Source organism: Cornus florida, unplaced genomic scaffold (genome assembly GCF_030987335.1).
Source record: "Cornus florida cultivar Cherokee Brave unplaced genomic scaffold, ASM3098733v1 CherokeeBrave_3.0.0_Hap2_Chr11, whole genome shotgun sequence".
NCBI lineage: Eukaryota > Viridiplantae > Streptophyta > Magnoliopsida > Cornales > Cornaceae > Cornus > Cornus florida.
The window spans coordinates 132103655-132117569 of NW_026775581.1; the positions used below are offsets into that span (position 1 = coordinate 132103655).

A 13915-nucleotide genomic window follows, 5' to 3' on the forward strand; every position below is an offset into this window, starting at 1 on the left:
CATTATTAATGTTTTATTAGTAATATTACTATTAATAAAATATATTAGGATTGAATTGGCTTGGAGTGTAAAAATAAATTAGGTTGACATTATTATTATTTATATGTTAGGTTTGAATTAGGTTCTAAGTTATTCTCCATTTTCATTCAAATTCACACCACAAAAGAAACATTTTATGGCCGTGCAAGGACGTTTTCGAGCCCGAATTGGATTCAAATTTCTACTTTTGAGGCTTTTGTTTTTTGTGTTTATATTTTACAAAATTGAGTTCTCCAGTAATGTACATTTTTCATTTGAGTGGCTGTGGCACTAAAGCTTTAGTCATTTTCTTCCCCAATTAAAGACATAATTACTTAATTGCAAAGCGTAAAGCTGACATGGCGTGTGTTATTAAAATATTTTGTGTTTAAGATTGAACTGGTGAGATGTCAACTACTGCTCTGAGTCGTCGTCATGTACGTATCTAACGTGGACCATTACCTTTTCATTAACGTTAAATAACCTAGTATCACCCACTCCCCCATAACAGCTGTTTCCAACAACTGCATCATTCACAGTCTATTTCACAAAAAAAAAGGGGATTAACATAAACATCCATGATTTTACCGTGACACTTCCTCTGTCACCTACTTGTAAAGATTAAAAAGTCAAATAATTAAACGTTACAAAATATAATTAAACCTATATCACAATTAGTAAACTGCACCGTCATACACACACTCTTTCTAAACGGCGCAACCCCAGATCTTCTCCCACCACCACCACCGCCATGGATTTTCCACCTCCGCCACCGCCTTCCATCATCACCGACGCCCATTCTGACACGTTTCCAGCTGTCCCAAATGATAAGCTGCGCCTGATGTGCAGCTACGGCGGACACATAGTCACCCGTCCACACAACAAATCCCTCTGTTACGCCGGCGGCGACACCCGCATCGTGGCGGTGGATCGCAGCACCACCGCCGCGACACTATCTTCCCTTACCGCTCACCTTTCCCGCGCACTCTACAACAACCGCCCTTTTACCCTCAAGTACCAGCTCCCAAACGAAGACCTCGATTCCCTCATCTCCGTCACCACTGATGAAGACCTCCATAACATGCTCGAAGAGAACGACCGCATCGTAAGCTCCCCTAATCCCTCCCGCATCAGATTGTTCCTCTTCCCCTTGAAGCCCGAATCGATCGGGTCTGTGCTTTTGGATCCTAAAGCCGAGTCCTGGTTCTGCGACGCGTTGAAAGGAACCAAGATTATGCAGAGGGGACAATCTGCTGAGTCGGGTTTGGTTAACGGGTTGATGGGTCTCGATTTTCTGGGTCCTTCGGATTCATCTGTTGAGAGCTTGAGTGAGGCTAAGAATGGTTTGGATCAGAGTAATGTGCCTGAATCGATGGCGTTGGAGACGAGTTCGTCATTTGGGTCCACGAGTTCGTCCATTTCAATGTCCAATTTGCCTCCGATTGGGGTTCATTGTGAGGATGGTGGTGTTAATTTGCAGAATAACAAGGTTAAAATGCCTTTGTCAGGTTCAATGGAAAGGTAACTTTGGATATTTCTGCCCACATTTTTTTCTTCTTTCTATAGTCGTTTGGTTGCTGAGAAAATGCAGGAACATTAAAGGTTGGATCTTAAATTTTGATATACTCAGTTGAGCCTAATACGTTTTGGATTTAGTTTTAAGTTCTCATTTTCATGAACAAATTAAAAAATAAAAAATAAATAGTAGGACTCGAAATAAATTTTGGAATGTATTATCAGTTTTTATTTTTCTTTGATTAAATTCTGTTATCACTGTGATTAGTTATTACTAGCTTAGAAAACGTTGGAGGTAGGGGAATTAAGGGGAAGATTCAAATTTTAAACATAAAATTCAACTTCTCTCGAGTGCACTATCCCCCCACAGTGTGTCCCACATTGCTAGTGGGTGATCTCACTGTGGTGCACTCAACTACTGCAATGGAGAGGAGTTTAATTCAACATAAAGTTCAATCTTTTGCAGAATCAAAATGAGAACACATTTTCATTTTCAAGTGTAATAGTGAGAGTTCTAAGTTAGGCATTTGATTTGTGAATTTGACAGTGATAATAGTGTTGCAAGTGCTGTTTCTCACCCACGAACTTACCAAGACCCGCTCATTCATGTTACTTCGATGGACACAAGGGTTTCTTCCAATACTTTTGAATCAGAGAGTGGTTTGACTGAATCTTCATCTGGGATTCATTTGCTGAAAACAGTTCCGATTTCTGGGTATCAATTATCTTCGCAATCAGATCAGAAACAGCAGCAACAAGAAGTGCAATACGTTCCAGCAGTTGCCCACTACATACCCCAATACCCTACAGGCCCGTTGCCGATGTCATCTTATTATCCAGTGTATCATCCCCCGTTCCATCAGCAGCATTACAGCCATTATCAGCCAAGTCAACCATACCCAATTTATTTATTGCCTGTTAGGGAGACACAGCCTCACAATATGTCTGTGCAATGTAATTTAATTGAAACTGCAACTGCTGCTTCAAGTCGGCCTCCTTTGCATCCACATACTGCCTTGATCACTCCCACTGTAACTTATAAAGAGGTTGAGGGAACTCCACCGACTCCGGAACTAGCTACGAAAGTTTATAGAACAGTCCAAGGAGCAACCACACTTGTTAGTGTGCCTTCTAATCAGAAGCAACAACAATTTGTGGGTCCTCCTGAGCCGGTCCATCCATCCCAGTCTGTTGCCACTACTACGATGGCTACATCTAATTTTGATAACGAATTTGATGATAATCTTGCGTACAATCAGATATACAAAACCCAGCCTTCAGCACCTGGACTGTCTCTTCAATATCAAAGCATGATGAAGGCCACGCCAGTATTGTTATCAGAGGCTCCCTCACAGCTGCATACTGACAACAATAAGCAGGTTGGAACCTCACAACCTCAATGAGGCAGTTGTCCTGGAAGAAACAATTTTGGTATGAGTGTTTCTTTTGTTTAATTGTCTTCTTTCATGGTTTCAGTTTTGGTTTGGTTTTGGTATGTGTTGTCTGTGATAGAAATAAGCAAGTGTGTCTTATTTTTCTTTCGTTTTCAATGATATGTTGTTAGTTTACCCAAGGGATATGAGGTGCATAAAATTATACACTGAATATTGTAACTTTTATACAAATATTGGTTGTTGTTTGTTCAATCCATGTATCATTTATTTATTTAATATGAGAGCTATTTTTGCCCATATCAAGTGCTTGCAGGTAATTATATGTCGATAAAGCCATAACATGCAGGGACTATTTGCTTAGATTAGTTCTAGATTGTCATATGGATCGCACATACACATCTTCTATGGCTATTGTGCAAGGCAAGTCTCAGGAGGACTCAACAATTGGTATGATCCATTGTAGAATTGGTATGATGTTCTATTCTGGGATTGGTTTCATGGTGCAAACTCTGGTGGGTGGTTCAATGGCTGTTGTCCTCTTTGACATTGAATCATAGCAGTTTTATTTGCGAACAGTTGCAAGTTCATCTTTGGTAGACTGTAGACCTAGTTCCGGCTCATAATTTTGGCTCCAAGAGCAGTGCTACCCACAACCGTGAATGGTATCTCATCCACGAATGATATGGGTTTCAGGTAGAGCCCATTTCATCCAATAAATGAGATACTAAGTTGCCGGCTAGCATAACTCTGAGTGTGTGGGCCCGCGTGACAGAGACGAGGATGACAGTGATGATGGAGTCTAGGGCATAGGACATGAAATTACTTTTGTTCTGAGTTGGCACGGCTTGAAGTTAGTCCTGTCTAGCGAAATTCACTGTTCTAATAACACACAAACAACAAGCTCGGAGTATAAGATTATTTTATACTTTGTTGAATACAGATGCTACTGCACACTACTGATACATATTTTGATACTGGGATCTTATTGATTTGATTAATTTATGACTTCTTACTCTCCCTTGACCTTTACCTCTTAATAATGTTTGAGCTGTGGCCTTTCCTGTTGACATTTCCTTCTCCAGTGCCTGTCAGTTTTTAATTTCGAGATATTCATTGTGGAATGGGCTGAGATGCCAGCTTTAGATTTTTTTCTTCTTCTCAATAGATAAATTTAGGAAAATGATACTTGTACCGAAAGGTTCCTTTGACATAATTTATGTGGCAGCACAACTGGCAAGGCAAAAAAATTATTTAGCCCTTTGCGTACATCTTCTCTCGTCTGCCAACACCAAAGTTTTGTTTGTTTAATCACCGGAACTGGTCACTGATAGAAGTTCACACTGTCGTTTGCACGGAATGGAGCACCGGAACTGTAATCAATATGAAGCTCTCCGGACTGAACTAGCGCACGCCGAAACTGGGTCTGTTTTCTCTGGACGCTGAAATTGTTCTGTTGGGTAGAGCTTCAGATATGTAGATGGATGGATGGAGGCAAGAAGGTGTGCTTTGACAAAGACAAGTGCAATGTGGTTGATTGTACCAAACACTCCTAAGCCGCTGGGGTGCTTCTTCTATAATTTCTTTGCCATGTCTTGAAAACTTGAAAATGATAAATAAGGAGTGAGCACATAGGCTTTGGGCTCCCTTGAGTGAAAATGCTATAAACATGAAATGGGTTTTCTAAGATTTCTGTGTATGGGTCATATTAATGGAATTATCTTTATTCAATCAATTTTATCGCCTCCTATCGCAATCTCGGCTCGTAAGGTTACACCCCAGTGCAATAACACATAAAATACATGCATGCAATGAACTCAACCCAAAATCCTCTACCTTTGGGTCGATGGAAAGGACGATGGTGCCCCAATCGGCGCCGTAAAGGACGGAGGTGGGGCGGACGTGGAGGAGGATCATGCTGTCCCTGGGGCAGAGGTAGTTCCATACCGCCCACTTGACGGCGAAGGCACTCTTGTTGCTGAGGTCGACGACGATGGTGCTTGAACTAGTTTGAACTGGATTCACCGAATGTCGGTCTGTGTCACTTGAAGCTTTTCTAGTCTGGGTCGTTGAAGCTCTGTACTCATCGTCAGTTGGGTCGTTGAAAAACTCTATTACTTTCTCGCTTCAAACTGCCTTGGATCAGAGCTTGCCGGTAATGATGGTCGCTATTTGCTCAGAGCTTCGCCATACTTGGGCTCGACGATTCAATGAAAGCTGCTACAGTTGGGTCGATGAAGCTCCGAAACTGATCTCGCCGGACAATGGAGCTCACCGGACATTCATTGGGGTTGTGATCGGAGAATGGCTCATATTGTTCAGCATGAGAGAGCGACAGTGAGAACGGCATGCTGGAGCAGCGGTGTTGTAGTAGATTCCGCCATTGGTCACCATCGGTTTTCGGATGAAAATGGTTCATTTTAGTTTGTTCAAGCTATAGGTCGAAGAGAGAAGATGAATAAAAGCCGTGTGAGATGATGTCAACACTCAAGCCAAATAAGATTAACAAGTCAAATAAGATTAATTTTTAGCTAGCTAGACTGCCACATCGATTCTGCCCAGCAAATCTGTAAGATGTTTCTGCCTAAATATCACGGCTTATAAATTTAATTTCACTTTCCTCTTGTTCTTGATGATACTAAAATCATCTTGTTCTTGATAATACTAAAATCCTATATAGTTGACTCCGAGGGCCACCCATGAGGTGCCAAGACATGGTTGTGATAAATTCACTTTACTCATGTGACCAAATATAATTAGTCGGTGCGACTGGGCAGGAAAGTCTTTTTGGTGTGAAGTTTACTTGGTGTCATTTTAAGCCAAAAATCAATTAGATACTACATGTAGATTGGACACTTTTTAAACAAACTACTTTGGGACCTCTAATAGCATCTTAAACGCCATTAAACTTCATAAACAATGGCCAAAGTCTACGAGGAAAAGATTATATTAAGCTAAAAGAGAAGTAATTTCCATGGTTGAGTTCAATATTTTTGACCTTTCTAGTTTTACCCCTTATAAAGACTAATATGAAGAGCCACTATAAATAAATAAAATAAAATTATGAAATTCTCTCTAAAAATAACGAAAGTAAAAAAAATCATCATGAGTAATGATATGCTTTCCAATTCAGATAGACAGGCACCGAAAAAGCGACTTGACATTAATTTGGGTTAAATTCATATTTATCAAACTTCTAATATATATATGTATAATTTATGTATACAACATATCTATTATTTAATGAATTTGACTTTTACTTCATGGATCAGTTGATTGAAATTTGAACATCCTCAACAGAAAGAACGAAAATCTTAGAAAAGAAAAAAATCTAAATGTAGAACACAAAAATAACTACAACTACAGTAATACAATGCAGATCCGAAGAAGAATAATTAAAAATGAAATTCTTATTTTGATCAAAAGGTGAATTTGTGAATCTAATAATTTTTTAACTTTTGATAAGATTTGGAGCTGAAGAAAAACAAATGATATACCAGTTAAAGGGAAGAGGGAAGAACAAAATAATAAAGAAAACTTAGAACTATTTCTTTCCTGTTGCAAAAAAGGTCAAAAAAAAAAAAAAAGTATTTTAATTTCATTCAAAAGATAAAGTTGAATGGTATAATAATATATTATGTATAATATATTATATAAAGTATAACGTATAGACTGATTCGCACATATAGTAAAACAAAGTGTAGTTGAGTAAATTTATTTCTTCATTTACTGACTTGGCAAAGACAAAAATATGTTGGGATATGATGTTAATCACCACCATTAGATGATTACTAGACGACATTCAGTGAGAAAGTAATTGGAGGGGATTTTTTTCCAGGAATGTGTGGGCCCCACACACCTTGACAGCAGGTCATTTGCAATTTCCCTTTCCTTTCATTAGTGGCCATAGGCCTTTCTTTTTGCCCTGCTCTAATTTGTAGCTAATCCTTTCTTATTGAAAAATGCCCTAAAATGATTAAACATGAACATCTCTTTACAGCTACTCTCACGCATAGCCATCGCAAAACCTTCCGCAATATGTGCCCATAAATTCTGGAAACACTAAATCATGAGGTTGCATTACATACATGATACAACCTTAAATCAGATCATACCAAGACGGAGGTCATTGAGATAGAATTTTGAGCTACCAACAGCCACCGGCACAATATTCTTCTCTTGTGCATTTATATATCTTATACAGAGTCAGACAAGCATTTCATGAGAAACCTAGTCAAAGACTAAAATATTGTTAACTTACAATGTTAAAATTGTGTAACACTACAATTTATTGAATGTAACCTAATTGCTAGGAGTTTATAAGCGAGTGTAAAATAGCTGCTACATGGGTCAACGATCCCTTGCATTACTCTTGTTACTAAACAACTTGGCAAGAGTTGGCATTACCTTTCTTCTCCTCTTAACATTGAAAGAAGGTGTTCTAGGTGTCCGAACTGCAGGTGATGCAGACATCCGAGACCTTGTTCGTCTTATTGGCGTTGGATTGTTACCTCTATACATGGATTTTCTAGGCATCATCCCCTTAGGTTTAAAGTTTTCAGCTTCCATGTTTCTCTCGAATTCCTCTCTCCAGTTTTGTAACTCTCCCTCAACTACTCTCTTTGCAGCAAGTGACCTCTCTGTTCTGTAGGACACTTGCTCCTCCTCCATCTTTAGCTCTCTGATTTCTCTATGAGCCATTTCAGTTTTCATTAGTATCTCCTTCTCACTGGCCTTTAAAGCTTCAATCCACGCCTGAGCCGCTGCAACCTTCTTATCTGCAATTTCCTCAGCCCCGCCTGCACCTCCTGTTAAGTACTCGTATTCAAAAGTTGAGATAGTTATCGTGGAACTATGCTGCGAAACAGAAGCTCTGGCTCTCATTGCATTCTCGGTAAGAGTTCTTAGACTATCAAGTGCTGTTGTTTCCGATGTTTTAACAGCTTCGAGATCTTGCATGGCAGCTTGTAATCTTTCCTCAGCTAAGTCTATCTCAGACTCGGTTTTCTGAAGTTCTGTCTTGACGTTTACAGTTTCTTCACTAATGAGTTCCTTTTCTTTCTTTGCTGCCTCTGCTTCTGTTTTCAATTGATCAAGAGTGAAGGATAGATTTGACACAATTTCTGTAGCCTTTTCTTCAGCTGCAGATGCAGCTTCCAACTTTGTTTTCGCCCTGAGGAGCTTCGAATTCAGATTCTGAACAGACAAATCTCTCTTTTCTTCTGTTTTCTTCAATCGAGCTGTTTCGTCTGAGACGTGCTTGAGCTCACTTCTTATGACATCCATAGAGGCCATGAACTGGAAACCCTCTTCTCTAATAGAAGCTAATTCTTTCTTCGCCTTTTCCAATTCCTCTGAAACTGACTTTAACAAAGATGGAGAGTTCATCTCCTCCCATTCCTCGAAACTAGCCTCATTTCTTTCAACCCTTTTGTCCATCTGTTTAACTAGATTAAGGTCACGCTGCAACACATTGACATCAGAAGTTGTGACATCCAATTTCGTTTCTAGCTCTTTTGCTCGGTCAATCTCTTGGGCGATGCCATCTATTTTCTTTCTGGTTTCCTCCATTGCAGATGAGTATTGATTAGCTTCTTCTTTTCTATGAGTTTCAAGGGCTCCCAATTCTTTAAGAGCCTCAATTCGAGCCAATTCAACGAGTACTTGTTCTCCATTAACCTCCTCTATTTCTTTCTTAAGTGCTTCCACTGAACTCGAATAAGACCACAATTTTGAACTTGAGGCTTCGGATTCTTTCTCTGCCCGTTTCTTCTCTTCTAAAACAGAAGCCATGTCAAGCTTAAGCTTACTCAGTTCCTGTTTTACATACTCCAATTCCCTCATAACTTCTGCATACTGATAATCTTCGACATTTCTAACAGCCAGTGCCAAATCTCCATCACCCCTTTTCGGCTTCTTTAGCTTTTCCAAGTCTCGAATCTGTGCTTTTGCTTTTGAACTAGATTCTTCAATCCTTAATGTAAGGTCTCTCACTTTCATCTTTGCGCTAAAGAGCTCGGATTCTGCTTGTGCTTTTTCGGACTCTGCAACTCTTCTGCTCTCGTTAAATCGACCAATGTCCCTCCTTGCCTGATGAAGCTCTCTGGTTCTTGAAGTGGGCTTCTGAGAATGATACAACAAGTGTTACTAGATTAAAATCAAAACATTTATGTACAAAAGAAAAACATGAACAAAAGGGTTTTGGTGTTTGACAATAGATGATATATATATATAGATATATAGATAGATTGGGCTTCATAGTTGTATGAATTATACCTCTGAAAAATCCATATGGGGTTTCTTCACTGCAGGATTGCCTTGAAGAACTCTTTCTCCATTCAAATTAGTGGCTGATTTAACTGAACCAATTCGCCTTCTGTTATCAATCTCTCTTCCTCTGTCCATTTCAACCTATTTCATTCTCATATAGATAAACCACTCTCAATATATATATATATAGAGAGAGAGAGTATAAGAGTTGTGCTCTTACAATAACAGAGTTCAGAATAAATTGAACAATTTTAGTCTATCCAATAAGCTACTTTATTAGCGACTATAGAAAGAAAAAGATGAACCTTAACCTCGAAAGTAGCTAGAAATGCATACCTTAAAATGTTGTTGAAAAGTGGATTTGGTTTTGGTCCTTTTTTTCTGTAAGTTGGAATTGGTTGTGGTGAGAGAACTTGTGGTCTGTAGTTTCAATAAGGCTCCTCTTGAAATAAAGAGGGAGATAAAAAAAAAATCTTGATGATTGGCTCTTGTTGGAAGTATCGCCAGCCGTCTGATTTATACCCTCTTGGGCCCTTGCAAAATTGACATTTTTAATCACATTGAACGTGACCCTCCTTCACAGAATGAGGTTGATTCTTTAGATGTGACAAGAATTTACACTAGGGGACCACTAGAGTGGAAAAATGTCAAACAAGAAATTTATCTTATACATTAATTTATACTAAACTTTCAACAAAAAAAAAAAAAAAAAAAAAAAAAAAAAAAAAAAAACAATTCAAACCTAAGCCTAATTCTTATGTCCAAATAAACTGATAATCCTAATTTATTGGAAGTCATTTGATTCATAAGTGTGGGAATCGTTTGGTTCTCACACTTATTCATCTCATGGCTAGCAACTTTATCACTTTCAAATGTTTTTTTTTTTTAATTAAAAAAGGTAATAAATATGAGTCACTTAAATCATATTTAAATGGATAAACACATTTGAGGTAGTGTTTCTCCTCCGCATTTGATTTATAGTCAGTACTCACATGCACATGTCTCTGCTGAGGGTCGAATCCCTGACCTCCCTTTAAAAAGTAAGGGATCTGCTACTACTAGATTACTGGCTTGTTGGTTGTATGGTACGTGTTTTGTTTTAGCAAGTGTTTTGTTGTATAGTATTTTGAATAGTAATCGAAAGTATGTTTGGTAATATATATTTGTTGCAAAACTTTTGGAAGTAAAAACATAAAAACATGTTTCGTAAAAAAAAAAATAAAAAATTAAGGTCATTTTAGAGCCTTTTTTTTTTAAAAAAAAAAATTATACTGTTTATCGCTCAAGTACCTGTTGCTAGAGTGCAGAAAAATGTAAAAACACCAAATTAGTGTTTCCACTTTTGACTACTTCTATCAACAAAACATTTACCCATTATACAAAATAAAACAATTTTTACCAAATTCATTTTTTCACTTTTCATTGCTAAAATACTCACCAAAACAAAAATATCAAAAAAAAAAAAAAAAAAAAAAAAAACCACTTAACAAACATGCCTTTACCAAACCAATAAAAAAGACAAATTTAAAATCCAGGAAATGTCGAAATGAAAATCGACCAGGCGTACAAAATGATAAATACATTTTTGGCAAGAGCGTAGAGTACAAAGACATTTGCAATTTTGGAGCTAGCGTTGCTGTCAAACTGTCAAGTATATCAACGGTGAATGGTCTTCCACGTTGCTGAATACTAAACCGTAGAGCATTGTAAGCACACAAATTAACATGTCTCCCTTTACTTATTAAATGGGGCCCTTGGAATGGAGAAGAGGGATCCCATGTGGTACAAGATTTTGTCTCTACTTAGATGCCATTTTGTGCATTTACAAAAATAAAATTTTTTTATATAAATGTGTTGCATTCACAACTTGAAAAAAAAAAAAAAAAAAAAAATGGTGTTAGCATACTTTGTTTAAAAAAATTGTATCAAGGAATGTATAACCTATATATCATTTTGCTATATATATAACCTCAAGGATGATGGTAATTTTATACAAAAATGCATTTCTTATATATATATATATAATACACACACTATATGCATGTATTATGTGTGTATGTGGTGTTTGTATATACACACACACATTGCCCTACATATATCAATTTACATTAATTTTAAAATTAATAATATGTTTTATGCTATTATACTATCACAATTTGGTCCACTTACACACTGTGTATCACATCTATCATATATTTACATCTACAAAGTATGGATGATATTATTTATTAGTCTGGTCCAACTTTTCCAGATAATATAAAATTAAGTATTCCGTGGAAACTATATTTTAAGCATAATAAAACCCCATTGAACATAAAGAATTACTATAATTTTTCACTAAATATAGAGAAGTGTCATAAAAATAAGTAAATATGTATACAATGGATGTAGTTAGAGCATGTTCCATAGGCAAAAACTCAATTTTTAAGAGTATGCGGTCCAAACTTGGAGAGCCAAATAGATAGATCCAGTGGGCTCTTGAAAAGTAGGCCCCAAAGTTTGGACTCTTGGAATGACTCTTGGTTACGAGAGAGCCATTTTTTTTTATTCTTTTATGGTCCAATTTCAGAATTTGGGCAACGGTCGTAAGGGCATGTTTGGTCCAGATCGAACCAAAAATCTATATATTTGTTTTCTCAACCGAAATAAGGAGCCGTTCAGCATTGTTTGGCTTAAAGCCCGACACAAACAGTGCCTAAACAGTTTATTGACTAAAAAATTAATATTTTTAAATTAAAAAATTAATATTTTTAAAGAACGAAAAATAAAATTAAAAAAGTCCAAGCTGCTAACAATTACTCTAAAAAAATACTAACGTAACTTTTTAAAATGATGAGGTAAATTTATTTATTTTTGTAAATAACCTATACGTCAAAACTTGATATTAACTTAGTAAGTGATGATACTATAGCATAGTTGGACACTCATAGTAACACTTGAGCCGTAAATAAGTTCCAATAATAAAATTCTGATTCAAAATCCAGATGTATCTGGTACTTTCTCATTATCCAGAATAAGTTCTCACAATATATGAATTTACATGTTCTTTATAAGGGTGATTTGTACTCCGGACTGCAAATTATTTTCTGTATATTCTATAAAAATTCCTTTTTAATCCTATTTTTTCAAGAATAATTAAGTTTTAATTGGTGTCGGTTGCCACCGACTCCATTACAAATTTATAAAAGGGTATGGCACTGTGGGATCCACCTACTGATATACTAGGATGAACGAAAAAGTAGTAGGGAGTGTAAAAGTAGAAAAAAATAGTAGTGGAGAGTGCAAAGGTGTACAGAAAGTGGATATAATACAACAATATTAATTTTTCTGTATGGATAAAAGTAAAAAAGATTATTCATTTTCATACTGCTAATAGCATTAGCCTAGCTAAACAAAGCATAGAGAATGTTTTGTAAATGTCTAAAATTTTTGATGGTCTAATCACCGTCAAATTAGTCAAGAAGTCAAACATTCTTGATTAATCAAATTTTTTTATTACGGTCCCATCAATGAACACGTGTCAAAATTTTAAAGGTTCAACCTTTAAAAAAAAGTGCAGTTATATTTCAAATATTTCTTTCAATTCTAAAGTTTTTTTTTTTTTTTTTTTTTGTTCTTCAATAACTGAATATTTAACTTTTCATTAAAATTACTTTGAAAGCATTATTAAATAGTTTCTCTGAAGATGAAAGTAAAATAACTATGTAACAAAGAAATTTAACAAATTTGCCAAACTGTGCTTGTGTTTAATGTATCACATATTATGTTTTTTTTTTTTTTTTTCCTAGTTGACGTATTATGTTGAAAGCATTATTAAATTCAATATTGTTTTTTTTGAGCTCTTACAATTCATTTCTATTTATCTCAAATATACTTGGGTTGTGTTTGGGGAACCTTCCTAATCCGAAAAATCCTTTCACTATAAGGGGCTTACAAGAATGACTTTGTAAAAACAAATTTTCAAATAAAAAATCATTTGGTTAACATTATGTTGAAAAGTCCTTTTATCTGCAAAAGTAGTTTTACTCACATGATCATGTGTTTGGTAACAATATGCCCAAAAGTCCTTCTACTATTAAATAATTATTTTGTTAAATTATAGAGAACTTCATTTCATGTATTCAGACATAGAAAAACAATTACTTGACTTCTGGTCATTGGAATTAATGGTGAGTAAAATAGTTGCCCTTCCCCCTCTTATTTTACTGTATTTGATGAGCATCAAGAACACACAGAGAGAACCAGAGAGAGATTGAATTACACTCACGTCAAAACATGGGAATTATTCCTTCTAGGATACTTGGATTCAGATGCAACTTCGCCAACTTCAGCCAACATTCACAAATGAGTAAGCGTTTTATCATTGTGTTGGTGGGGCTTGGTCCTTATCCAATGCAGTTTCCAATTTATTTACCTGCAACTAACGTGGTAAAATAAAATTTCCTCTCCTAGATGACATGTTAGAGAAAATGGAGTTGAAGGGAAGCACAATTTGCACAACTATTAGACAATAATGTAAAAATTACAACACCAAAGGCATTGACCAAATACTGGGATCAAAATCACTAGAATTTTATTTCTTAGCAATGTTAGAGAGAATATGAGCTGATAAATTTGAACTTTATATATAATTCACTATTTATTTATCTAATAAGGAGTTGCAAACATCAACAGTATAACTAGTTTAAGTATATATAATTCACTATTTATTTATCTAATAG

The 13915-nt window shown here is 36.2% G+C and overlaps 2 protein-coding genes across 3 annotated transcripts; one reads left to right on the forward strand and one right to left on the reverse strand.

Annotated features, from left to right (window-relative positions):
• The first annotated feature begins 703 nt into the window (after nt 1-703).
• LOC132285209 (protein PAL OF QUIRKY) lies at nt 704-3224 on the forward strand. The gene is made up of 2 exons (XM_059787377.1): nt 704-1539; nt 2081-3224. The coding sequence occupies exons 1-2, from the start codon at nt 770-772 to the stop codon at nt 2934-2936; spliced, it is 1626 nt and encodes a 541-aa protein (XP_059643360.1). The 5' UTR covers nt 704-769; the 3' UTR covers nt 2937-3224.
• A 3840-nt stretch (nt 3225-7064) lies between these two features.
• Nucleotides 7065-9651, reverse strand: LOC132282611 (protein PLASTID MOVEMENT IMPAIRED 2). 2 transcript variants are annotated; one of them, XM_059784346.1, is made up of 3 exons: nt 9531-9651; nt 9201-9335; nt 7065-9047 (listed from the first exon to the last, which is right to left on the reverse strand). In XM_059784346.1, exons 2-3 carry the CDS (start codon nt 9327-9329, stop codon nt 7275-7277), a joined length of 1902 nt encoding a protein of 633 aa, XP_059640329.1. In that variant the 5' UTR covers nt 9330-9335; nt 9531-9651; the 3' UTR covers nt 7065-7274. The 2 variants fall into 2 exon arrangements, with proteins under 2 accessions (XP_059640329.1, XP_059640328.1); XM_059784345.1 differs by having other exon boundaries at nt 9201-9364; nt 9531-9597.
• Nucleotides 9652-13915: the final 4264 nt, after the last annotated feature.